Source organism: Lutjanus erythropterus, chromosome 22 (assembly GCF_056507025.1).
Source record: "Lutjanus erythropterus isolate fLutEry1 chromosome 22, fLutEry1.hap2, whole genome shotgun sequence".
Lineage (NCBI taxonomy): Eukaryota > Metazoa > Chordata > Actinopteri > Lutjaniformes > Lutjanidae > Lutjanus > Lutjanus erythropterus.
Window position 1 is genome coordinate 15937397 of NC_139338.1, and position 26167 is coordinate 15963563.

At 39.6% G+C, this 26167-nt stretch overlaps 2 protein-coding genes across 2 annotated transcripts; one reads left to right on the forward strand and one right to left on the reverse strand.

Moving 5' to 3' along the window:
• Positions 1-11183: 11183 nt before the first annotated feature.
• On the forward strand, positions 11184-12637 carry tmem229a (transmembrane protein 229A). The gene has a single exon (XM_084711247.1). It carries the CDS (start codon positions 11576-11578, stop codon positions 12620-12622), a length of 1047 nt encoding a protein of 348 aa, XP_084567373.1. The 5' UTR covers positions 11184-11575; the 3' UTR covers positions 12623-12637.
• Positions 12638-20109: 7472 nt separating this feature from the next.
• LOC146306764 (hyaluronidase PH-20-like) lies at positions 20110-25619 on the reverse strand. Its single transcript, XM_084711248.1, has 8 exons — positions 25279-25619; positions 24666-25176; positions 23800-23966; positions 23552-23720; positions 23201-23419; positions 22954-23115; positions 21279-21368; positions 20110-20683 (listed from the first exon to the last, which is right to left on the reverse strand). Exons 1-8 carry the CDS (start codon positions 25617-25619, stop codon positions 20246-20248), a joined length of 2097 nt encoding a protein of 698 aa, XP_084567374.1. The 3' UTR covers positions 20110-20245.
• Positions 25620-26167: the final 548 nt, after the last annotated feature.

A 26167-nucleotide genomic window follows, 5' to 3' on the forward strand; every position in this document is an offset into this window, starting at 1 on the left:
GGAGAGAGGAGGTTATATAGGAGTGGAGGATTAAGATGGGAGAAATTTACAACTACCTGACAGAAGAGGAAGCCATAAGTCAGAAAGTAAAATGGGGTTTGGGAAAAAAGGAAAAAAGATGACACATTTGAAGTGAGCTGGGAGGAGAAGGATGAGAAGGTTGTATGAAAGGTGTAATTCCACAGCTAGAATTAGCATTTACAGCAACAGTTTCTGTCTCTCATATATTCAGTGGAAAAATACTTCAGTGTGCTGCCCTACCATGCAGAGAGACAATGTTCACAGGTTTAAAATAACCTGAATAACATGATTTACAGTGTGCCTTAAGATTTCAGTCCAGCGGTTTTGTAAAACACCTGTGCTTTGTGGATACATTTCTGATGAGCGATGACGGTCAGCGCTAACCTCACCGACTCCTGTTGCTTTCTTCAATTGCGTCATGTGATGTACTAATGTAATGTACGATACATTATCTTTTACTAAGCCTAACCAAGAAGTTTTGTTGGGGTAAACCTATCCAAACTGTGACTGTTCACAATGTTAATCACGTGTTAAAAAGGCTTTCTGGAAGCATCTCATGCGGTCACTGAAGGATAAAAAAGCATGACAAAGACATTAGTATTTGACAAGCTATGACATGAACAGAATGGAAAGGCCATAGATACAGAATTTTATCCTTTTCTTTTCTTGTCAGAGGATTTGAGTACTTGATTGCTGCCAAGATGAGAAGGGGATTTCAACAAATACAACAAAAATGCTTCTAAAACTCATTACCTAAGCTTTAATGAAGAGCACTTGATGTTAAAAATGCAGCGTCCTTACAACTTCTGAATTTTTACAAAAAGTTCTGAGTACTTTATCCAAACCTTGACCATAATGAAGTCAAGACAAGGCCATTTCTTTTTCCACCTACAAAATGTAATGAAATATTTCATTTGTGTGCAGCCTTTCTGAATTATAACAAAAAGTACTCAAATGAAAACCAAGGACATGTGCCAACTCTAAGCAGAGGGAGTAGCAGAGAAAGAAAAAGGTCAAAGAAGGGGTAGAGCAAGTGGGTGGGTGCATGACGGGTTACGACAGTGCAGTTGTGTGAAGAATATAATAGATTCTGGTGAGAAGGGGGGAACATTTTTTACTAAAGACTATACAAGCTATGTGGTGGGCGGTGAGTGGGTTAAAAGGGGAAAAAAAGGAGGAAACGAAGGTTAGAGTGAGGCTGAGGAGATGTAAAAGGGAGGAGGAGGTGGTGGGAAGGTTATTTAAGATGACAAGGTTAAAAGGAGGGGTCGCTGAGGTTACTGCGGAGAGATGAAACAAGAGAGGAGGAGAGGATAAGCAGGAGAATGAGATGGGTGAAGAGGGGTGGTGAAGGCACAGATTAATTATACTAGTAGATCCACTGGGACTTAACACAGGAGGATATAAGAGAGAAGAGAAGTTAGAATATGAAGAAATAAATGAGATGAGAGGGAAAAGTGTGAAAGACTCCAACAATAGCATTATCTAAGTGGTTTTAAATGAATATATTTAAAAAATATTGCCATCAGACTCGGAGAAGATGTGGGTCATAAAATTATAGTGGAGGAGAGGCAGCAACTGAATACAAGATGGGAGAGTGTGAGCGGGAGTCGGACATAAATGAATTACTATATCTGCAGGAGAGGAGCGCAGAGAGCCCTTAGCAGCGAGGGGAGGAACGGTTAGGCTGTAGGTGAGCCAGAGGGAAGTCAGGGTGTTGTGTTGTCGTGTGACCGGGTGAGCCTCAGAGGGTCTCGGGGTTGCACAGAATTCCTAATGAGGGAGAAACTGCAAACAAGAGCCTGAACTACTCCCGGGAATAGAGCAAACCTCCTATCGAAGAAGGCTGATCTTTATCCTCTCTTCATCCTCCCCCTCTCTTCCTCTTCTCATCTTTGGAGGGAGCACGGATTCACACGCACACACACACACACACACACACACACACATACAGCCACTCACATACAAGCAACAGGCACAGTAGCACAAGGTTTGTGAGCGTCTGGATTTGATCTATTCTGATTCTGATTTTGTTTATCAATTTCAATTCTTGACAATTGTCTTAGGACTCTGGTGAACAGTGACAGTACTTTAACAAACCAAACAATCAATTTATTAATGCAGGAAATAATCAGCAGATTAATCCTTAATGAAAATAATCATTAGTTATAGTGCTAGTATGAAGGATCTGAGTACTTCAAGTAAAAAAAAAACAACATAAGAATTATATGAATCGTAACACTTTATTTGAACAGGTGTTCATAAGACTGTTGTTACAGCATCATGAGCTGTCATGAGCTTGATTGAGTCTTTATGAATGTTTGTGACTGATGACATTACGTGTCATTCAGTCAATTATTTCACTTTTAATTCAAAGTTAACATTGTTTGAGATTTTTAGCTGACATTAGCTGTAATTATGGTCTTTTCCGGTTTCTTGAATATTTTGGGGTTTACTTAGGCTACTTTACTGTAATGATAGAGGAGGATCCCATCCTTGTAGTGTTTTTTAGCATAATATTTGCTCAGTTGAGGTGATTGTTACAAGAATCACACAATTTGCGCTATTCACCTGCTAGTCAAGCAACTTAGCAACAGCTGAATAGGTGAGAGACAACCAGATAGCAGGTTGATGTATGGAGGGGTTTGCAATACAGCGTTTAATTTCAACCTAGAGCCAGTGAAATGTGTGTAGGAACCAATAAGCAGAATAGAAATTAAAATGATTCCTTAGGAATCAAAATTTTGGAACTGTTTCTCAAAGCCTAACCCTACACTAGCATTGAAAAGATTTCCATAAAAAAAATGTTTAAATAAAAACAAACAAGCTAAATGCATGAGCTTACGGTCACACACACACACACAAAATACATTACCCTATCCAACCTGACCATATGAGACAATGCGAGCGCATGGGGCCAGCAGTCCATTCAATAATGGCTCAAATTGGAGGAAATGGCTTCTGAAATTACATTTTCAGAGGTTCTCATTTTAAGTGCATGACTGCAGATTCACATTCATTTCCTGCGGGACTCGGTCAAGCATCACATCAATCAAACATCACGTAGTTTTGTCTCACAGCCTCACGCAAACTATAATGAGCCTAACAGGACACATCTGATGAGAAAATGTTTTTGTATGCAATTGAGGAGAGGCTGTCAGGAACCTAATACGATATATCTGGTTTTGTACATTACAAGAGCCCTTTGTAAAAGCATGAAGAGCATAAAGCATACAGTCTACAACCCTTCACAAACTAAATGAACATGTTCAGGCTTTAAATAGGACTCTCATGTGAGTGACATGCAATGACACCAGCAGCAGAATAAGCTTGAAGCCTCCATTGTTAACATTTGAATCTGCACACGGTGATGAGTCTGAAAGGAGTGCAAGGCTGCAGTGAATACAAAATAATGTATCATTGCTATTCAGGCCACACATTATAAGTCTGTCCTTTGCATTTGCCACATTAATCATCACTGATGCACACATAGTAACAGCTAAGTATTAAAATGTACTCCATGCAAAACAGTGTTATTTTGTTTCTGTGAATGAAAACTGGGCCCACCCAAGCCATAGGAGGCTGTGACACACTGCTGCCATCTAGTGTTTAAGCCTGAGGAAACAATGTTTAGAGGCAGCACAAACAGGCTTTGTGGGAAAACAACCTGGATTTCTGCATGAAGATTTAAGTCAAAGTGTGTAAATTTAAGTGTAAATGAGATGATGTACTTTAATGGTCTGGGGCCATATTACAATTATTATTATTTTAAGTCTTAAGATAGGAAGTGTTTAATAAAATACCTTTCCCACTTGATATACAGAAGCAAATCCTAATCAATCCATTTCTTATCTAACTTCACCCTGTCTTATCTCAGGTTAGGAAATCCTAAATCTCAGTCTAACATCGCTCTTTAACGTTTATGTTTGTTACCTAGCAAACAACACTACTTGTGAAAATTATGACAGCTTAATGGTTATCCAAAAGTTATGAAAAATTATTTTAGATTTTGTGAAGTAGCATGCTTGTGTAATACATTTCCTATTTCAAGTTAGGATATGAACATGGACTTAGAAATTGTTCATCTGTAAAGACTTTTTTTTTCCTAAATCAGGCCCTAACACGAATTACAATGTTTACTAAACACCTAAAATGAGATGTGAAGGAAATTGCTTTAATATCTCCCCTGATGTTACAAATACTCTGGTTTTTTGGTACTACCAGTAAGTACAGTGTCTCTTATATTTTCTGGACTATTGTCACTTCCTAATATATTACAAATGGTTGACTAAAATCCATCACAACACATTAATTAAAATGCACAAAACAACCCATGGAGACCAAGAGAACAGACCAGCTGTCTGTGGGACATAAACTCAAGGTCTGCAGCATTTTATCTGATGAGCACTGAGACTCAAACTCTCTCACTGAAGGACAGACTTAAGATGAAAGAAAGTCTAGTAATGACTGCATGAAATATCAAGATCACATTCATCTCACGAACCAAGTCTTTTAAATCTGCAGGAATTTGTTTTGGAGGCACTGACACACAACAGACAGAGTTTATCAGTACAAAGGACAGACAATGACATCCAGCAATCAGGAAAAATGAGCAAGTTTCATTTTTTCACTTCTATTCAGTGAATATTCCAGTTTACGTGCTTCATAATAACTAAGCCATTGTGCAACATCAAGCCTGGAAGTCATTTGAATAAAAGATGTATGGTAATAAGACATGAGGAAAGGATTAGTTTGTGTCACCACCACCCAAGGGGGTTGCCAAATAACTTTGCGACATCATAAGATAATTTACAGCTCTGCAAAAACATTTTTTATCTGAATTACAAATGTATTCACACATTGATTTTTCTCATTTTACTGTTCTTCTCATGAAATAATGGATATTATTTGTCAGGTTTCCTGTGTCTTCTGATAAATGAAATGAAACTATAAAGTAGCACACAGTAATACAGAGGGATCTCATATAAGCGGCAGCACTGACCTCTTCTATCTCTGCTGCTGACTCAGATTAGGCACAGAGGGAAGCTGACGGGCTTCATTGCACAGAATATTATTCAAAAAACCCCAAGAATTAGTAATGAGGAAACCAAGTTTTCTGTCTAATTTCTCTGTGTCAGGTCTGTCTTAATGTCATGCAATACTTTCCCATTAGCATACACGCAATACTGATAAATGTGCATTAGAATAATCAAAGTGCTTATTATCTACAAACTTTCAAATGTGAAATGAAATGTCATTCATGCAGACTGAGGTAAAATTATTGTGTATTTCTCAGCCGATGTTGCCCGTCTAAAATCAACATCTTCTGAGCTATCTGTTGGTGTTTAAACTTAAAAACACGATATGTAATTTCTGCCGCTAGGGGTCTCTCACATCAAAACAAATGATGTTGTGAAGTAGCGTGGGATCACGGGAGTTGTTGTTTTGATTGTAAATCAGACTGTACAGCAAACAACAATGAATAATCATGCTCCATCACAAGTGAGTATGGATGCACCGATACCAACATCGGGTATCGGTCCGATACTCCACACTCGATACCACGTCACGAAAAGTAGATACAAGTAAACATCGCCATGATGCAGAGTTCAAGACGTTTGCTGATGCTTACCCTCTTTTTTTTTTGGACGCGTCGTCATCATCAGCGAGGGACTCGCTGTCCTCAACGTCATCCACTAATGACCGCAGAGACTTTGAAACTGTCCGGAAAATTCCACGTAAGTCCATGTAAAACTGAGATAAATGCACAGAGTCCACCCTGCAGGCAGCAGCCAGCCGCTGTCCAATAAGCCCCGGCGGCTTTAAACTAGTTGAATGTCTCGGCAAATTAATCCGAAGACGAAGAAGAAACACTGCCGCCCCTTTCTTCGTAATAAGTTGCTACAACTTCTCTTTGTGTATTTATTCTTCATCAAAACGGCCTGACAGCACAGGACACGCAACTTCACTGTTTGTGGTCCGCAGCGGGGTCAACAAAACTGATGCACACATGGCACCACACTCATACCTGTCCCCCCCTAAACAATGGCATGTAGGAACTAATTAGCTCTTCGACAAGAGGGACATAAAAAAGAAATTTAAATACTACACATGTACATGTATAATTAAAATACTAGGTAAAATGCTGTAAATGATAATGAAATAATTATCATATATAACACCATGTATAATAGTAAACTTAATTCTACAAGTCCATAATGTTGTGAAATTATTACACTTAAATATACACAGTAAACTGCACAGCTTAAGCAAGTAAAGTAAAGTAACTTACTACAAATAACCTATAAATGTAATGTGTGTAGTTAACTATGGTTACACTTTTAGCACAAAACAGCAACAATGATTTGTTACATTTAGAAAGTGACCATCTAATGAAAATAAAACATGTTTTAAAAGTTATTGTTAGAACTTTAATGGCATTATTAAGAACTTCTATTGGTACTTGGTATCAGCATTAGAGTTCCAAACTGGTTTGCCAATTTCTCTGACTCATCATCTGGTGTTTCCTGTGTTTATCTGGAAGTTTATGTAGTAATAGAGGGGGTAAAAATCCATCAAAGCCTAAAATCCGTTGTTATAATCACCCTATGGATCAATGCCACGAATGCACGTCCATTATTTGCTGCAAGTTCCACAAATTTTGAGGGAGCGGAGTCTCAGCCTCAACTAACAGCGAAAATGTCGCCTCAGCAGGCAGTGGCATTCACGTATGTGTGACCGTGTCCTTAGGCAGGAACAATTTGCATCCTCGTGCTGCACTTCTGTAAGAGGAGACTTCCAGCACAGATGAGCCAAAAGGCAGAACCAGACTTTCCCTTGCCCTTATGCAACACTGCGGTCTAACTTATAACTGTTGCTGGATTTAAAGCACAACAAACTGTGATTCCCCCAGCCAGAAATGCTCCAAAAACATTTAATTTTTCAATAGTCAATGAGAGTAAGATGTTCTGAGTGTGTTGTTTATATCAGCGATAATCTCATTTGTTTACAGTAATTGCATTATGTCTTACAACAAACAGTGTCATGAATTATTGCTGTTTAAAGGCTGTCGACATGCTTCACATGAAGAATAATGGCTGCTATTACCTGTAGCAGTGCACTTAGTGGAAATATAGCAAGAGGTGGAGATGTTTATGCATGTGTGAGAGAGGGTTATATCTTATCTGCATGCTGTATTTGACATAAACCATTTGCACATTTGTCCTGCTTTCTGTGCCAGTTCTGGGTCACGACTGAGTGGGTTCATTCTGTGCCGAAGTGATTCTGATAGTTTTATACCGTGCAGAGACACACTGTTATCTCTGTGGCCCAGAAAGACCAATGATATCTCTATTTCCTCTGAGTGTGTGCACGCGCACACACACACACATTATGCATTCACACTCACGTACAAATACACACACAGACATACATAGACACTGGCAGACAGGAATAAACATTCACGAAAGCACACACATGAATATAAACACAGAAACAGTTTGAGCAAACAAAACTGCATCCTACAGAGACGTGCTGGCCCTTGCAGAGCACTCACAACATGCAAACAAATGCTGTGAAATATGCACACTGTGAAACCATGAAAGACTGTTCAAAGAGGTAGATCACAAACACAAACACATTCATACTCTCCCAATGGCAGTGGTGGAAGAACTACTTATATTCTTTACTTAGAGGTACTACAAAGAACTTTCATATTGTGTTGTTTTTGGAGGCCCTTGTGGACAAAACTAGTAGTGTTTCCACCGTAATAACCACAAAATATAACATCAAAAATAAAATGACCTGAAGAAAATCTCCTTCTGCTTCTTTTTAACTGGCTAATTTAACTTTGTCTGGAAAATTGTAAACGGTTATGTCTGCATTTGCATTTTCTACATTTGCAGAACAATTTCATAAAATGGGTAACAGCTAATTCGCTATCATGCCAGCTCCACCGGGTCACTAATGAAAATAGACGTAACATCATGTACCCATGAAGGTATTTAAAAATCGCAGAGAAGAAAAGCCAGCTCCGTGTCAAGTTGGACCCGTGTGGCAGCTCATAGCTCACATGCACTAACACGCTAGTGCGGCTGGTCTGGCTGCCAAAACGAAGAACAGAGAAAAAAAAAAGCAAACAGAGAAGCTCAGATTACAACAAACACAGGAGTGTGACTTTGTTCTCTACTCAGGATGACATTACACCACTGTATCTTTGCATAGCAAACAGCTGTTTGCTGCTATATTAATGTTCAAAATCTTTTATATACAACCTTTAAGTATGAAAAGTGAAATATTCATTCATTCGTTTTTCAATCATAGATAATTCTATTATCGATAACAAAGGGCATTTTAATGTTTGGTAGTTAGTCAATGTGGAGACAATTTTAGATATTTTGAATACTATACTAACTATACAATACTTGAACTAACAATAATGCATGCATTCAGAATACACTGAGACATCCTCTTCACAAAGTACTCTAACCAGAAATCCAGCCAGAGCTGAACTGCTGAGACGCATCTCCAGAGGACAAGAGAGAGTTAGACACCACACTGCACCATGTCTCACACACACACACAGACACACACAGGCTCACTTAACAATCACTGATGAAAATGCACTCAGTTCCCTCTGGTGAAAATGAGCCTTATCTAGACTATCTCGCTCTATTTTAGTCTCACACACTCAGTGCTGCCCCTCTGTGGTCATCCAGGTGTGTTTACAAGCCTTCTTACCTGTACATGAACACACCACGTATGACTGCAGGCTGTGTGCAGGGTTAGGATTTGGATCAACATCTGTTCTGGCACAACCTCTATCCTCATAAACCTCTCAGTCTATATTTATACAGCACCTTTTAAAATACAGTAACAAAGTGCTTTACAATAAAAAAACAGAACACGTGTAAAACAATAAGAGAACAAACCGAACTAAAAGCCGTAAATACTAAACGTATTATAAAAAACACAAAGAGAATAAAACAAACTAAAATGAAGATAATCGAAAAAAACAATTTTTAAAACTGTGTTTTTAAAGATGATTTAAAAGACGAGACAGAGTTTACAGCCATGGTTATTCCAAAGTCTATAGGAGCCTAACTGCAAACACTCTTATCACCTCTGTGTATAAATCTGGACTTTGGAACAACCAAGAACAACACATCCGAGGATCTCAGGGAGCGGCAAGGGAAATAGGGCCATAAAAGATCTGATAAATAACTTAGAGCGAGGCCTCTCAGTGAGCAATCGATAATAACAGGTACTGTAGCCAGCGTAAAGAAAACAGGGTCTCTGAAATGCAATCAGGTTTCCAAGGCCGAGTCAAAACTCCTGGCAGGAGAGTTTTGGATGAGCTGGAGAGCGAAGAATTACAGTAGTCTAATCAGCTACTTATGAAAGCATGGATAACAGTTTCCAGATTTTTGGCGGAATGAAATGGTCTAATCCTTGAAATGTTTCTGAGATGAAAACAGGATTGAACCACTGATTTAACATGTTTGTCTACACTGAGGTTTTGATCGAAAAACAACCCCGATACCAAAAAAAGTTGCAATGTTGTGCAAGCAATTTAGGGAATACACCATCTACAATCCATCATGTCATTAAAAGATTCAGAAAATCTGGAGAAATCTCTGCATGTAAGAAGCAAAGCTGAAAACCAACACCCGAATGGTTGTGACCTTTGAAAAGGTGATGTATCAAAGTGGTAATTCAGAATGAGCGTATATTTAAAAAACACTGTACTGTATTCAGATCATTGCATTCTGTTTTTATTCACTTTGGAATTGAGGTTGCACACATCAAATGCTGTTTTCGTTGTATGATATGTTTACAGTTCATGAAAGTGCAACGGTTGCAAGGTAGTGCCCAGGAAACCACAAGAGGAAGTATCAGATATGCCATAACTCATTCAGAGTACAAGCATGAATTTTCATTTCTTTACTTAGTCTACTGTAAAGCTGTCACTTAAATTAAATGATGATACATACACAGATACAAGCTATTTATCTGTGTTTATCTTTAGTCACGCGGGTCTAGGTACCCATGATGGGTGACTCATTAATTCTGATGAAATATGATTGATTGGTTTACTACATATCAATTTCACAAATGAGTTAAGTGAGTGGCGATATTGGTCTATCATAACAGTGAAGTAATCTGCTGTAATTATCATTAATGACTCGTAATTAAACAGCGTCAGAACGTCGCAGGGGGACGTGAGCTCAATTAATAACCACGTCAGCGTCAAAACGTCCTGTCTCCACCACAGCGATACAGATACACCGCCTCCTATATCAGTCTCTCTCATGCTGCCTTCAGGTACTGTGGGAAATTTGGGGACAAACAAAAGTAAACTCCAAAAACATTTTGTGGCAGATTGCAATCATTATCTGTGAGGTCGCATGCTGCCAACACACACTTTACCAGAGGCACTGCTGCGTCTATGATCACATTCTAGTGGTTTCTCTAAATGCTTTTCTGCAGGTAGACAACTTGTGAAGGATGCAAGCCAACAAGTGTGGTGGTGTGCCCACAAAGGCAGAGAAAAAGAAGAGTGATAACATACTTTGCTAATGTTTTGTGAGGAAGGAAGTGCACTAAATACATGTGTTACACCTTGAGGATACACAGGATGTGTTTTGGTGAGAAACAACAGAAATGTTGTTTGTTTACAAGAAAACAAATTGCATATTCAAAGAATATGCTGGATTTGTTAGTTGCTGTTTGTAAACACACCAGAAAGATACTTGATTGTTGAGTCTGCTTCCCCGGACGTCACATATCAACACTTTGGGTTGGTAAAGAGCCCCAGGCAGGGTGCAGGCTGCAGAGGAGCCAGGCAGAGCTTGGGTTCTCTTAATAAGACAGGAGCTCCCCTTAAACATGATTTGTGCCATTTCTGTCATGCCTTTCTATTTTTCTGCATCTTCATGATCATGGATCGGGCGTATGGTGCATCAATGTATAATTCATGCATGAGGGTGACATTTGTATGTATGGGCTGTTTTGCTGTTTAAATTATTCATGTCTTATTTGTGCCAATAAACTATAGAAAATAATGCATCAATTTGAACAGTATATTTTTCTCCACTTTAGTTGGCCATGTTGTACTATACTGTGATGTTTGGTTTTCATACCCATGTGGAGGTTTGATGTGGTCACAGTCCTCTCTTTAAGGCACATGCAAGCCCCCATCATAAAAAAAATAGTCCTAGTGCTCCACTGAAATACATGATATAGTTTGTAGACTGGTGCAGGCAGAGGGTGGGATCTAGTGCATCATAAGTGATGATTGAGAAGATTTATTTTTAAATGAATCTATACATTGTTTTTAAGCAAAATCCTGGATAGTATGTCTTTAAGCCACATAATATGTGTGCCACAGACGTTGTTTTTTTTCCGGGGAGCCCGCGAAGGCATCAGTCACTCTGTACAGTGCAGGAGATGCTTGCAGCCGCAGCTCGCAGTTCTGTGCAGCCGCAGCGGAACACAACAGAAAACAATGTGTAGGAAGAGGACGACTGAATCTCTCCAGACAGTGTGACTGAACATGGCCAGTCGGTGGCGAGACGGTCCTAGGGGACGTTCGGGAGACCCCGCCGGTGGCCTAAAAACGCGAACACCCCGCCAACAGGAACCGTCCGGAGACACCGAGGACGCGGCGGAGTCGCTGCGGGAGCTGCCGCGATGGATGCGGCTGTACTTCTACGGGATGCACGGCGTGACTCTGGATGTCCTGCTGTCCTCGCTGCAGGGGGTTTTGAATCATCGGGACCCGAAGCTGGTGGGCTTCTCCTCTCCGTATCTGTGCATCATGCATTCACTGACCCACTTTGCGCTGGAGAAGATCTACTCACAGAAGAGGTGTTTCCGAGGTCGGCCTGTGGTCTTTCATCTTGTTTTCTACCCGTCTGTCTACATCGGGCTGCAGATCCTCATCGGGAACATTAACACTCTGACCGAGCAGGTGAGGGTGGTGTCAGGGACGCAGCTGGCGGTGCACTACGTCCTGGCTCTGTATTTCGCCCAGGTGTTTCACAGAGGGCTGTCCAGGCTGCAGTATCACCCCTCCAGCGGACACGATCGGGGCCCTCCTCACGGTCTCCCCGGCTTTGTGCGCTTCTTGTTCTTCGGGATGCACGGCTTCCTGGACGAGGTGCTCTTCACCTCTGTTTTCAATCTCGTGGAGAAGTCTGACCGGACCCTCAGCGGCCACACGTCCCTGTGGTCCTTCCTGATGTACGGCAGCTGCAGCTTCGTGGTGGAGAAGCTCTACCTCCACCTGCACTTCAGCAGAGGCTGGGGGACGTGCCGGAGGCTGCCCATCTACATCTGCTTCATCTACACCTGGGAGTTCTCCTGGGGTCTGGTCCTCAGGCAGTTTGACGCCTGCTCCTGGGACTACTCCCACTATCCCCACAACTTCATGGGACTCATCACCCTCCTGTACCTGCCGGGCTGGGTCTGCCTCAGTCTGTATCAGGACGTGCTGTCCAACGTCCTGCTGAGGATCAAGTGCACCAAAGATGTCAGTGGTTCGAGTGGGGAGAATGGAGAGCTCAATGGACAGCTGGAGGCAGAGAAAAAACAACTTTAAACTGTCCTCTCGAGGTTTTAAGTCTGGCTTACAAAACTTGCCTAAAGAACTGGAATCTATTTTATTCTAATTTACAATTTGATGAAAAAAAAGCATAAAAGTTGATATTTGTCAAGAGGTTCAAGGTAAAAATGTATAATGTGGGACCAGTTTGGCCTTTTAACTCATTTGTCCACATATCAAAGTATTTAAGACGATTACTTTGAGTCTTTGGACAGTTGGTAATTAATATCTTGCAATGACAACTGATGAAAACTAAACAGAACTTTAGTTTCTTTGGTTGAATACATTATGTAACATTGAGGCTGGGTTTCACCAACACTGATTAATTTTTAAACCTGATTAAATTGTGGTTTAACTTTGAATAATGTTGCACCAAACTTTTAATGTAGCTTAAAATTAAAACAAATTACAATTAAACCTTTCTTAAACTTTCTAAACTAAAGATAGACTAAATTCAATTCTGGTGCGCCAAAACTTTAAACTGCAGTTTAAAATGTGATCCAGTATTAACTTTGAACTTGCACTTGAAGAGGTTTAACTTTAAAATTGCTGCCTTTTTAAGATGGACTGAGCAAAAATAATTCTATGCTGAGCAATCATGATTAGGCTAACAAGGCGAACCAACTCTGTAGCTAGCTAGCAAACAATACAATATTTATTTATTTTAGGTAGCTAGCCTACGATGTTATGTTTGGTTACCTTTTTAGCCAGCTAGCAAACAATGTCACCTTTTGTAAGGAATATGAGCAGGGGAAAGTTAATATATTCCCTCCTCTTTTATACCCACTAAGTCCCAACAGCACTCAAATGTATGTTTTTATTTATTTGTTCATTTTATTGTGGGTAAAGAAGTATCTCCATATTGATTAAGCTCTACTTTCAGTTTAATCTTGAATTAATCTTTGCTGGTGCAACCCAGTGTTAGTGCAGTTAATATTTTCAGCAAGTTCAGAGTCCGATACTTTGAAATCTGGACATTTGTTATCGGTGTGCTGATGAGACGTTTTCCTGATGAATACCTGATATTTCTGGGTCCATCAACAAAGATAAAAACACAGCTGTAGGACCCTGAGTTGTTTACCTAATCTGTTTAAATTAAGTTAACCTACTGCCATTTCTATCTATCTGATATACAATATAGTTGTAATATTAATATTTTACAAGTCTTCATGACTTTGAAGTGTGAATATTTTCATTTTTTAAGGACTGCAGTGGCACATTTGCCACCTTCTATTTTACATTACATGCATTGTGGCAGGTCTTGTTTGAGTTGAATTGATTGTGTCATTTACATATGCATCAGCATGCTTTAACTGTAGCTCATATCCGCATGCCACAAAGTACAAATGAAAAAAAAAACACCTCGAACGTTTTGTTTCAAAAGGTTTAAGGTTTAGGTTTTGCTCACTAAAATTATGTACAGCCCCTGTAATATTCAAAAGTCAGTATTTTCAAGACAAAGTAGAGTTGTTTCATCTAAATGTTCATCTCTTTTAATGTTTTTAATTTTTACATTTTAGAGCTCAGCTTGTTAATATGACCCCTGAAGTAATGCATGGCAAGTATTAGAGTAGAGATAAACCCAGTAACATATGTAGCAAGAAAACCTGTAGCCGAATGGACACGAAGCGTCAAGTGAGATTTTACTGTGAATCTTTCAAGAACCAAATGTTACTTTGCTGGAGTGCCTTCCTGAGCAAACAGAGTCAAACTGACTCAAACAAACAAGGCTTGCTGTCCACGATGGGGCTTCTCTTTTTATATTTGAAGCACTTCAGTGTTTCGCTATCAAACAGATACAGCACTGGTTCCAATGTTCAATGACGCGTGTTAGCTAGAGATGGGACTGATCCCAGCCAATATCGGTATCAGCACCTGATATTGGTGTAAGGCATTTGTTGGGTAAAGGACTACATAATAATTATTCTCAAAAGGTGTCAAACACCACGGAAACTTAAGGACCAGTCTGCTTTTTTTTTCATTCCCTTACTCTATAAAACTTTGTTAAATCCCCATGCGGCAAGTCTAGTCAGGTCAAAATCATCTCTAAAAGACTTTTCTCATGAGCATGTGTACCCCGGACTAATGGACATTTCTTGTAAAATGTATTTCTTGACAGACAGACAGCTCAGAGTTGACACAGGAATCTTTCTCAAAGAAAACATATTTAATTTAAATCCATTACTCAACTTAACTAAAAGTGAATTTACTACAGACATGTTTTAAAATAAACTCCAACTGTCTATACTGTGTCTCATGCCTTATTAACAAACTAATCCAAGTACCTTGCACTGTGACAAAACAAATAGTGGTAAATCTTAGCAAACCTGTCCCTTTGTGATGTTTGGAGTTGGTAGTTGGTATGAACTGATGGGTTTGTCTGCTGTTGAAGTGATTTCATTCCCACAGTAGAGCTGCAACTAAGTATTTATTGTTTTTATTGTCATTTAATCTGATCTAGATTAATTGATTAATTGTCTGGTCCAAGAAATGTTAGAAAATAGTGAAAAATGTCCATCCCAGCGTCTTAATGTCCGAGGTGATGTCTCTAAATGTATTTTTTACCAGTCCAAAACCCAAAGATATTAAGTTTAATGCGATATAAAACAGAGAAAGGAGGAAAGTCCATATTTGAGAGGCTAAAAACAGCATTTTCTACTGTTTTTGCATGTCGATCATCCAAATCGTTGCTGACTGTTTTTGTGTCGATTGACTGATCAATTAGTCAATTTACTGTTGCAGCTCTGTCTCACAGTAGCATTTTAACTTGGTGCTGGAATCAATCCTGTCATTTATGAAGATGCCCTGAATCATTTCTTTATAATTAGAAAATTGTTCAGTCTAATCACATCTCTAAATCATTTATAATTTGTATTAACTTGTTGAATGAAGGAATGTCTAGTATTTTCTGAATGTGTAGATAAGCTTGTGATTTGCTGGATGCAAAGCTTGAATGAACCTGAAATCTGTTCTGCTAGATTTGAGTCTGTTTTGAGGGTTCAATAATCGTAGTAACGTATTTGAAAATTATGCTGTGGGAGCGACACTGAAAGTTGTTACACATTATTAAATATCTTAGAATCATTCACTTTGGATTCTTAAAATAAGATATTTGTCTGTAAGTTATTTATCAAGGAATAAAACTGTTTTATCTGCACATATTTAGAAGCATAATTCGAGCAAATATTATATCTTTTTATTTACTTTATTGACAAAAAGAGTTGTCCAAACTTTTTTTAAAAATATGTCAAATTATATGCGAAATGACACGACTAGCACTGAACGTTTACAGCGCTAGCGAGCCCTACCTGTGGCTTGTGTGTTTTGTTTTGTTCTTTTGTTCAACTTGGCAGCTATATTGAAGTTCTTAAACATTTGCATTCACTGACCCACAGCCACATGAGTGAATGACTTTGTACTTTGTACATCTTTAAGATTTTCCATGGCCGGATAACTGTATTTTAATCACACTTTACTTTGTGCTGTGGTGTTCACCAATTAAAAAAAAAGACTAAACTGCTTTTAGAAAAGATGTGAGAGATTAAAGTGAAAAATGGTGACTGACTTGCGATGGCATGTACTGTATGACTTATGATTTTAATTAAATCTGACGTTTTCCTGTGGCACGACTGGCGTTCCTTAATTTTTTTTTTTACTTTAATGTTGGAAAACACACAGCAACAAACCTGTACTCATGTTTAAATTTTATATGTAATGTCTTTAACTTTGTGCTTCATTGTGTCTTGCTGTACTCAGCTTTTCATTAGCTTCACTATATATTTATGTACTCAGTTTATCTTCTTTTTACCTCACTGTTTCAATCTCTTATTTTTATTAAAGCCCTTTTAAGTACAGCAGTAAAGCTGCAAAGTAGCATTCACTATAAACACTTTGATATGTCATTAAATAGCTATTTCAGTTTTTCTATGTATATTGTATCTGTCCCTATCAAATAAACCACAAATAAATAAATAATAAAGTAAAAGTCTAAAGAAAACTAAGCAGAGCAGGCGAGCAAGCCTAGTCAGAGAAACTGTGCAATAAGGATTTTTTCTTTTTCTTCTTTATTTGTTGCCCAAGGTGTTTAGATCTGTTGAAACATTCACCATCATAGGCTACCAAACAAAAAAATAGGTCTGCAACCTATTTTCAGGCTGACTCATAGCACTGACATGGTATTCAAGTGTAGGCAGCAGTGTCTTGAACCTTTGTGTTTGCACACTGTAAAAATACACTACTTGTTTTAAATGGAAAATGTGACTGTCTAGGCTCAATTAAAATTTTAAGGTGACAGAGTTTGAAAAGACAAACTGAGGACTTTGCAATGATTTAAAATGGACTTTTCTAGTCATATATACTTTTAAATACTTTTTATTCAGGTGTACTTCAGAAACACAAAGTTAATTTGGTAAGTTGAGTGAGCATTTCAAATCAAACGACATAAAGTTAGAAGAGTTTAAGTTCTAAAAGTATACTAGAAATTTTAAGTTTAATTAACTTGAAGAAATGAAACTTGTTACAGTAAGTTAATGAGAAAAGATGAATTGATTCCACTAAATCCTGTATGATTTTTTTTTTACAGTCCACATCTTTACAGAAGTCCAAAGACACACGCAACCAATTATATAATGGATACTGTTGGTTTTATTATGCCTAGAAGTTACTTCCTATACTAGAACCCACACACACCAGTTTCTGGTACACACACACACACACACACACACACACACACACGCTGTTTTTGTTGTCTCTGCTTCCTTGTTGAGATATTGTTGTTGTGACAAATTCAACAAATGGAACAAGACAGAGGAACCAAGAAAGGCTAACAAAAAGCACACACTTTAAACTTTTACTTGAGGTCCGTCTGCGTCCTGAACTTGTAGAGTATATTTTGCTCACTATGCCTTCTGGTGCAGTTTAAACATGTGGAACGTTGTCAAGGCAACTTGTGCTTGTGTGGTTAGTTGGTTGCATGCATGGATGAAAAAAATATGCATCATGGCACTGGGCTGGTCTATTTTTACTGCATCAAGCAAAGTTTGCATGACAGAGCTGAAGTGTATGTTGTCATAGCAAATAGTACCAACCATAAAGACTGCCAATAACTGATCGAGACTTCATTTCGTAACTGGTAACTGTATCAAAATGTCTTTCTCTCTCTCTTCAAACCACCTTGGAGATCACAAGTGCACACACAACGCACATGCGTACCACCCAGAGGACTCTGTCAATACACCAATGACCCACAGTATCTGCTGACAACACCACAATGGGAATAATACCACACACTAACTTCTCCATAATGAGTCATTAGCACTCTTAGTCATAAGTGTACGACTGCTGTGTGCAAACATGAAAGTTTCATGCAGGTGAAAACTGGAAGTGAGATGCAACTGTTTGACTCTTCATTAGCATCACCATTAGCCACCCTTTTGCTAATACAACGGAAACGGAAAATAAAACTTTTAATGTGGTGGACAAGTCTAATAACCTGTAAGGCTCCATTAATCCATATTTTTTATATTAACATTGAGTCAATTGACTAAGAGTCACTATTGCTGAAAAAAAAACAGTAATGTAGCTAACACTCAACCCTGCTGCTCTTTTTTTAGCATTTTAAAATGTGTTGTTTGGATTTTACAGCACAATTTCTGCATATTTATGTATCTAAACTCTTACCAACACTGTTTCCAGTAGTTTCTTCACACTGAAAAGCCGGTTTAGTTGGACATAACGCTCCAATGTACACACTGCACAAAAATGTTAGCTAGCCTATTAGCTGGTCAATAGACTGGCAGGCTAATGACCCAGATAATTTTTTTTACAAGACTTGAAGACCGAAATAGGGTGAAAAAAAATTAAACATTGGACTTACATTCAGCCCATGTCCCAAAATGTCCTCAAATGAATGCTAATGTTGCTCCATGTCTGTTGGACGGGTTAGTAGCTAACTGCTTGCTAACAAGTAAGCTAGCCAGTCAAAATTTATCTTCTTGTGGAGTTCTTCTGCCCTCTAGTACTGCACAGGTGTTTTCACTTATCTAATTACATCTCTGCTCATGTTGAAGTTCGGTTCAGCAAAGCTGGGAACAGAACATTTTCAAGGAAACCATACTGATATGAATTAGCAGGGTAAACACAGGTGTTACCAATGATACTAATTAAGGCCCTGTTACATTTACTGGCAGAACCTTTCAGTGAGCACAAATATATCAAAAAGTATCCTGTTACAATTTGCACATAGTAGGTCATCAAATGCATTTAAATAAAATACAAAATACAAAAAATATAAAAGTATGAGGAAATGTGTTTAATTAAAATGCAAGTCATTTGAAAATAATTTATATACAAACTGGTATTATGACACTTGTGGCATTTAGTAGCCTCAGCATGTATCTGACATTATCCCCCCTATACTGAAAAGAGAAGCTCAGCTAATTCCCCACATCACAGATGTTAAGTGGCAGGATATCAGGATGGTTTTTAGTTAGTAAGTATATTTGCCAGTTCTAGAGCATGTATTTGTTATTTTTATCCATTCTATGGCTGCTGTGGAAATGATCTATTACAGTATGTTAAGTCAACAAAGTCCATGTGCAAATAGAAATGAAGCTGCACTAACTCATAGACCTACAACAAAATCTTTTTCACAAAAGACATTTTGACATGTCACATTAGGAAAAAAAAACAAACACAGGTAGGCCTCTTAATAATGAAATTAATGATGGCTGGATTCCATTTTGCTGCTCTGGTTTTAGGCTCCTGGTTTCATGCATGCTGGCTCACTGTCATGGCTTAGCTCACTAACTTAGGACAGATTATGATCAGTATTTAGTAACACCTGTGGTTTAAATAAAACACATGCGTGGAGACAATTTTATCAATTAAATAACAGTCACATTTTCACTTTTCAGCTTTTTTTTTTTTTTGTTGAATCACACTTTGAGACTGAATTTTTAACAGAACTCCTCATTCACTCAAATCACCCAGTCGTCATATTTTCTCTGTATTAAGTTCAACACAGAACCAACAACACTGTTGCTGCCTGTCTCTTCTCATTTATTTACATATACAGTCAAATCATATTCAAATGTCCAGTGGGAATAGTGTTGTCACAGGTAATACTGACGTGATATAACACAGCATTTGTTTGCAAGTTTGATTTGAGATAAGACCATGACTGCCATGACTGTGGAACATTACGTCAGTAGTCGTACTATGAATTATTTATATAGATGAGGTGATGCTTCCTGAGTCGTTTAAATCTTGCTGATGATAGTTACTAACACACTAAGTCACTCAATGCAGTGGAATTGATTTGTGATGGGAGGCAACAACATAAAAATTAAAAAAGTATGAGCTAATGATGAAAATATGAATGGTATCCCTGAAGTCTCTCTGTAGTATCATAAAGGGACGTTTGAGCTAGAAGCCAGCAGGCTGCAAAAACTTCTTTAATCACTAACAAACCAAACCAAGCTGTTGACTAAACATGCAAAGTGTCCACTACTGGTTTGCAACAGACCAGTTCCCTGACCTGAATGTAGGTTTGAGTGGTGTGTTTTCTGAAAAAAGGAACTGATGATCAGAAAAAATGTGACCAAAGATTCTGAGTGCATGCTAAACTTTCAGGTTCTTTTTAACATTGTTCTTAGTAATACTAGCTTGTTGCATATCGTCCAAACTAGCTTTATTCAGCGTATGAGCCTTTTGGTGCAGGCCTTGCTTTACACTAAACATCAGGGCCTTGGCGAGCTCTCTGTGCGTCCTGGGAGAGCAGCTCAGTCCTTTGTAGCACTGACAGGTAAACCCCCTGCTCCAAGTCTTCAGGTCTGTGACTGTAGGTCTCCCGAGGACAAGATAGCGTTTCTGGACATGCAGGATCTTGAAGTTCTTAGGGTTTAGGTGGAGGTAGTGACTGGAGTTGTAGTTTTTTCGAACACAGCGTCCATTCCCACGACACAGGAAGCTGCTGCAGAGATGGGCGGCCGTAGTGACATTGGTGATGTAAGGGTTGAGGACGGAGGAGAGGTAGGAAGAGAGAGTTTCACAAGATGTCTGGGGAGCAAAGGAAAGAGAGTGAAGGAAGGATCAGGAAGAACAAGAAGAGGACAGTAATACTTTGTGAACTCATATACTATACTCTGTATATAATACTATATGACTGTGAGGTAATATTCAGAAATACTCATCTTGGCTTTTGCTGATAATACTTCTGTACTTTTACTTAAATAATATTTTGAATTCAGGACTTTGCTTTTACTATGGCATTTCTACTGTTAATGATCTTAGTACTTCTTCCACTACTGAACCTAATCCAATCAATAATACACAATTACGATAACTGACTAGAAGAAATAGAAGAATTAAGAATATTCTTTCACTTGAATTTACATGGTGATGTCTCTTTCATTGGACATCCAGTGAATGTCGCTATCATCAGACTAATCTTGGCTTCCCTGCCCTGAATTACTGTTGCACAACCAAGCGATCCATCAGTACCTGTGCCACTGAGGTATTGTCAGTCAGTCTCAGATGAGCAGACTCCTATATCGTCTACCTGAACATATTGTCTCTGCTCTGACTACCTGTCGTCACCACTGTCCGTCATGTCTTTCAGCAGTTCCAGTGGAGGTCCGTGGTGTGATGTTACCTGGTCATCATAGTCGGCGCTGGCCCCCCACAGCACGGCGCCAGACGCTCCCACTGCTGCACTCTCGCCAATGGTCCTGACCAGGTCTACCTGGACACGAATGGTTAAATACGTTCATTCTTGCCTTTGCACGGTGACACAGACACTGCCTCTGGCTGTCACAGATCAGACAAACAACTATCATTTATGCATGTGTGGAGCACAGATATTTACAGTTCTTATTTCCCAAAAATACGCTCATGGCATGAGGTGAGAAGAGAGGATAAGGATTACAGGTGAGGTTGCCACCTGAGCAGGGTGTCGTTACACCAAGAAACCAAACTCCTCTTAAAATTGGACCTCAGACTGGAAACACCACTGCTGAGATGAAGAAGTAACCTAAGATGTATCTAATTTAGTCAAGTGTGTGGTCACTCACTGATGAGCCGTTTCAAAACTGTAGTCTGTTTGAATGGTGGATTTAATTATTGATTTATTAAAGCTACCATTGGTAGCCTCTACAAAAATAACTTTTTAGCATATTTGGTGAAACTGTTATCCTGACAGCAACACATGGGACCGATAATATGTGTAAAAAAAAAAAAAAACATCAGGTTCATCTGGCTCTTCCCAGTGCTCATAATTTAATAGATGGCTCACTATGTGCCCCCATAATACATATTTAAGCAATTAAATGAATTTCATAAACATGCAAAAACTAGTCTGACTAGTTGACTAGGAAAATCTGTAGTTGGCTGCAGCTTCAGTACATGTCTTTGAGAGCTAAGTCACTTGCTGGCAAGCTTTGGCTGAACTGGCTTGGGGTTGACATCTTTCTCTCTTTCATTTTAGATGGATTACATTATTAAATTACCCTTGTTAAGAAGCTTTTATTGCACCGACAGTAACACAATGAATTGTTTTCAACTCGATTAACTTCACCTGCCTCTCCTCTGCTCCTATCTGTGTGTGTGTGTGTTTGTTTGTGGATGTAAGGACACAGAGCAGAAACAGCGCCCAGTGGTAAATGACCAGGGGTGGATTTAATCATTTTGAGGCCAAAGGCAAACACAGGCATGGGGCCCACCACATTCCTTGTTCTCCCCCTTTTCAATCCTTGAATAAATAATCAGTCAAAAAAATAAACTTTAATTTATGATGGAGTGCAAAGGATGAATTGAGCAGCTTCAAAGAAGAAGTTGTTCTGTTGGTACAGCAGTGGATACTTCTGTATGTCTTGCTAGACTGCAGACGGGGGCAGGCTGTGGCTGGGTGGGCATTCAGCATTTCTGGGGTAGCTTCACTACATTTTTCAACAGTCTGTTTGTTTCTGTTTGTTTACATGATTTGACTACTGTCTTCCTGAATCATTTCCACAGATAAACAGTACGATCATGGAATAGTCCAAATTAGTTGTGAAACCCTGAGACACTCATGAAGTAAGTATTCCTGGAAGACATAATTAATTAGCAAAAGGTTGTATAGATTTATGAGATGAATGACAGCTAAGCACATTATCTTAAATTATCTGTCTTATGTACCACTGTCAGGATATATTGTATATTATATATATTACAAACTGTTGCTTTAAATGAGATTAGAGAGTCACTGTTTCAGTGACTTCACACCACTGCATAATACTTCTGAGAATACAGCATGTATTAAACAAAGCAATATTTAAATCACTCTCATTTACCTGGCTGAGGAAGCGTCTGTTCTGGTCGACAAAGACAGGTCGCATGTAAACAAACACGGGCGCAGCAGTGCCTCTCCGTCTGGGCTGAGCAGATACTCTCAAAGCTTCCTGCACACGGTTTCTCACCATGAGGGCTGCTCTGGGATTGTCTGCCAGAGAAACCTGAAAGAGTGCGAGGAAGCAGGAAGAAAGACGTCTGAGGGACTTAGATTCTGGAATTAATATTATGGTTAACTGTCTAACCAACCTGCAGGTAGACAGAGGGGTAGAGGGCAGTGCTGGACTCCCACAGCCAGAGCAGCTCATCATTCTGCCTCCTCACCTCCGTGGAGCACCGGCCTGTGTAGTCTGAACTCTCCCAGCCGTAATTATAGCAGTTCGGGAACAGGTAGAAGCCCCAGAGATAGTTGGGTCTCATAGATCTGCCTAATGCCAACATCCCTGACATGAAACTCCGAGCTGCTTCCTAAAGTCGAAGAAAAGAAGAGTTATTCATACAGATCACATCTATATAATTTGTTTTATTAATCCTCACACAGATCTGACCAAAGAAACTAAAAAGTTGTTAGTTTTAGTTCATAGTTTCCTTGGTTCTGACCTGGAACTGTTGTTTGGCTTTTTCTGTGGCCTGCTGCACTGTGAGGGAGCGGTTTGTCTGCATGACCTGAGCCACTGATAAAGTCTGGTAGATTCTCTTCACACCCCAGTTTCTGTCCCACAGGGGGCGCCATTCTTCCCAGTCTATCACAGCCAAGCCTCGGCTTGTCCTGGAGGGAAGACGAGGATGAAGAGGAGCTTAAAAGTCAGATTCAGATACAACATAGTTTAAATGTAAGGTTTGCTCACTTGGATGGGATGTAATAGTTGATATCTGCTCTGGCTTTGTTCACACTGGCTTTCAGGTTCCCTCTCTGAGGGATGCCCCCATTGATCTGTTTTCTTCTAGCGAGGTCTACATGTGGGTAAAGACCCAGTCGGTCTATGTAGAACAGAGACAGGAACTGGCCTGGGACCTGCAGCAGAGACATGACAAAGTGAGTCAGCCTGAGAATTTAAGTGCAGGGTGTTACTTTCAAGAGGAACAGCTTTTTAACCCACTGTGAGAGAGGCTTCCTCTTCCTACACAGATATTAAAGCAACATTATGTAAGATTTGGCACCCCTTGTTTTAGTGTGCAAGAAACATCAAGCAAGTGCAACAACACAAGGAAAAAAAGCCAGCTAATATAACTGAAGTAGGTCGGTGAAGTGGATTTTGTCATCAGATGGTGGACGCTTAGGCTCTGTGCAGACATCCACATACCCGCCCATTTGTTGTGTCTATGCGGACCTTTCCATGCAGCCGCTTCAGATGCCAATCTGCTGTGCATGAGTGGAGTGCTTCCTCCAAGCTAACAGAAAGTGTTATTAAACACAACTAATAGTTGTCCGTGGGGTCTACTGCTGTCCGTGTTCAGTATTACTACTCAGGACTATAATAAGGGCCTTACTAGTCCATCAGCAAGAAGGCTAACTCAGCTCAAATGTCTTTGAAGCTGTTTTTTAAGTACGGAAGTTGCACAATGTTGCTTTAACCTGTAAATATTCATGCCCTTCACTGTGTTGGGAACATGTAGAAACAAGACAATCTGCAATTTGCTCAGAAGCTAATGAAATTTTAAGAAAAAAAAAAGAAAGTGAAGTAAATAAAATAGAAAATCTTTGTCCCCTCACCTTAGCAGGCGTGGCCACTCCTTTAAAGGGTGAGGTGTCCAGTGAGATATTGTATCTGTTACACACCAGATCAGGGATGTTCCAGCTCACAATGAAAGGCCGGTGCTCAAACAGCGGGCCTGCGGTGTGAGGGAGAGGGGGAGGCGGGAGGGGTCCGGGCTTATGAGAGGCTGCGGCTGCCTTTGGAGGAGATGCCGAGGTTTTGGAGGTAGAGATCGGGGAAGCCTTGGCTTGAGGAGGTGGTGAAGAAGCTTTAGAGGTTAAAGAAAAGAACGTTGTGAAAAGAGATGTTGAAACAGGAGAGGAAAGCTTTTGTGAAGCAGTTTGAGGTGGAGAGGGAGATGGCAGAGTTTTCGGAAGTAAAGCTGAGTTGATGGAAGGAAATAGTTCAGTAATGTGAAAAGGAAGTTTTTCAGAAGACCCCAGATATAAAGTTATTTTGGACAAATTACATGGGAGGTCTTTGTGCAGAGGTGGTCCAACCGTTTTGAGGGATAATTGTCTGTCTAAGCTGGAGCTATTAGGGTAAAATTGTTTTATGGTTTTAGGAGGAAAGTGTGATACGGGGTGACAATGGAGCAGATCAGTTCTCAGAGAGACTTCTTTGCCAGACTGAGGGGAAAGTGTTTTTGTCTTAGCTGAGGGTGAGGATATGAAGAGGCTTCTGGGGGATGTTTGGTCAGAGGGCGACACTGGCATTGCAGAGGTAGCTGGCATTGATTTTGTAATAGAGGTTCTTGATGAAGACGTTGGGCCTGTGGTGGAGGTGGATGATTTTGCAGGCGTGCTAGAAGCATTGAATACAGCTGATGTGTTTGTGTTACCAACAGGAGGAGTCAGGGCAGAGATGGTGAGAGCAGACGGGGCGGGAACGGGCAGAGAGGGAAAGATAGATGGGGTGAGTGAGAGAAGCAGCAGCACACAGCTTCTGCTCTTCTGTGTGACTGAAACCATCCTCTCCCCTGGCTGAAGAAAAACCAAATAAATACATCAACAACAGAGCCAATCAAATTCCATATCACAGTCTAATATGCTAAAAATATAAACACATTGGTAGCCAGTGTTGCCATAATGAAACAAGCAAGAACGTTCCCTTATTAAGATTCAAAGCACACGGTTGAATATGTTTATGTTTGCAAGGAGGGTCTAGAACAGTCAAATACAATAATAGCCTGTGGGCTCCAGTCTACTGGATGGACTTTGCAAAGTGTTAAAAAAAATTGCAGAATAGTAATTGATTCACAGCAAACAAAATCTTAGATCAGTGAGACACAGACACAGGCTATGATGCACATTTTAGCCAAGAATGCAGGATTAACTTTAGGCCTACAACAATGGTGAAGTCAAATTAAAATGTTGAAAAAAAAAATAGATATATATTTTTAAATTAAATTATTTATTTATTTCCAAGCCACAGGGAGCCGCTGCAGAGGGGTAAAAGCACTGCAGGCAGCTACAGAGCTCAAGTTCCTGACCCCTGGCAAAAAAACAAGCAAACACTT

Excerpts from the sequence above, each read along its gene's own strand:
- tmem229a (XM_084711247.1), top strand. The coding sequence starts at position 11,576 with ATGGCCAGTCGGTGGCGAGACGGTCCTAGGGGACGTTCGGGAGACCCC.
- LOC146306764 (XM_084711248.1), bottom strand. The coding sequence starts at position 25,619 with ATGGTTTCAGTCACACAGAAGAGCAGAAGCTGTGTGCTGCTGCTTCTC. Across the intron at positions 25,177-25,278 it reads ACAAAAACACTTTCCCCTCA|CTTAGACAGACAATTATCCC; the intron begins GTCTGGCAAAGA and ends TAATAGCTCCAG. Across the intron at positions 20,684-21,278 it reads GCGCCGACTATGATGACCAG|ACATCTTGTGAAACTCTCTC; the intron begins GTAACATCACAC and ends TTTGCTCCCCAG.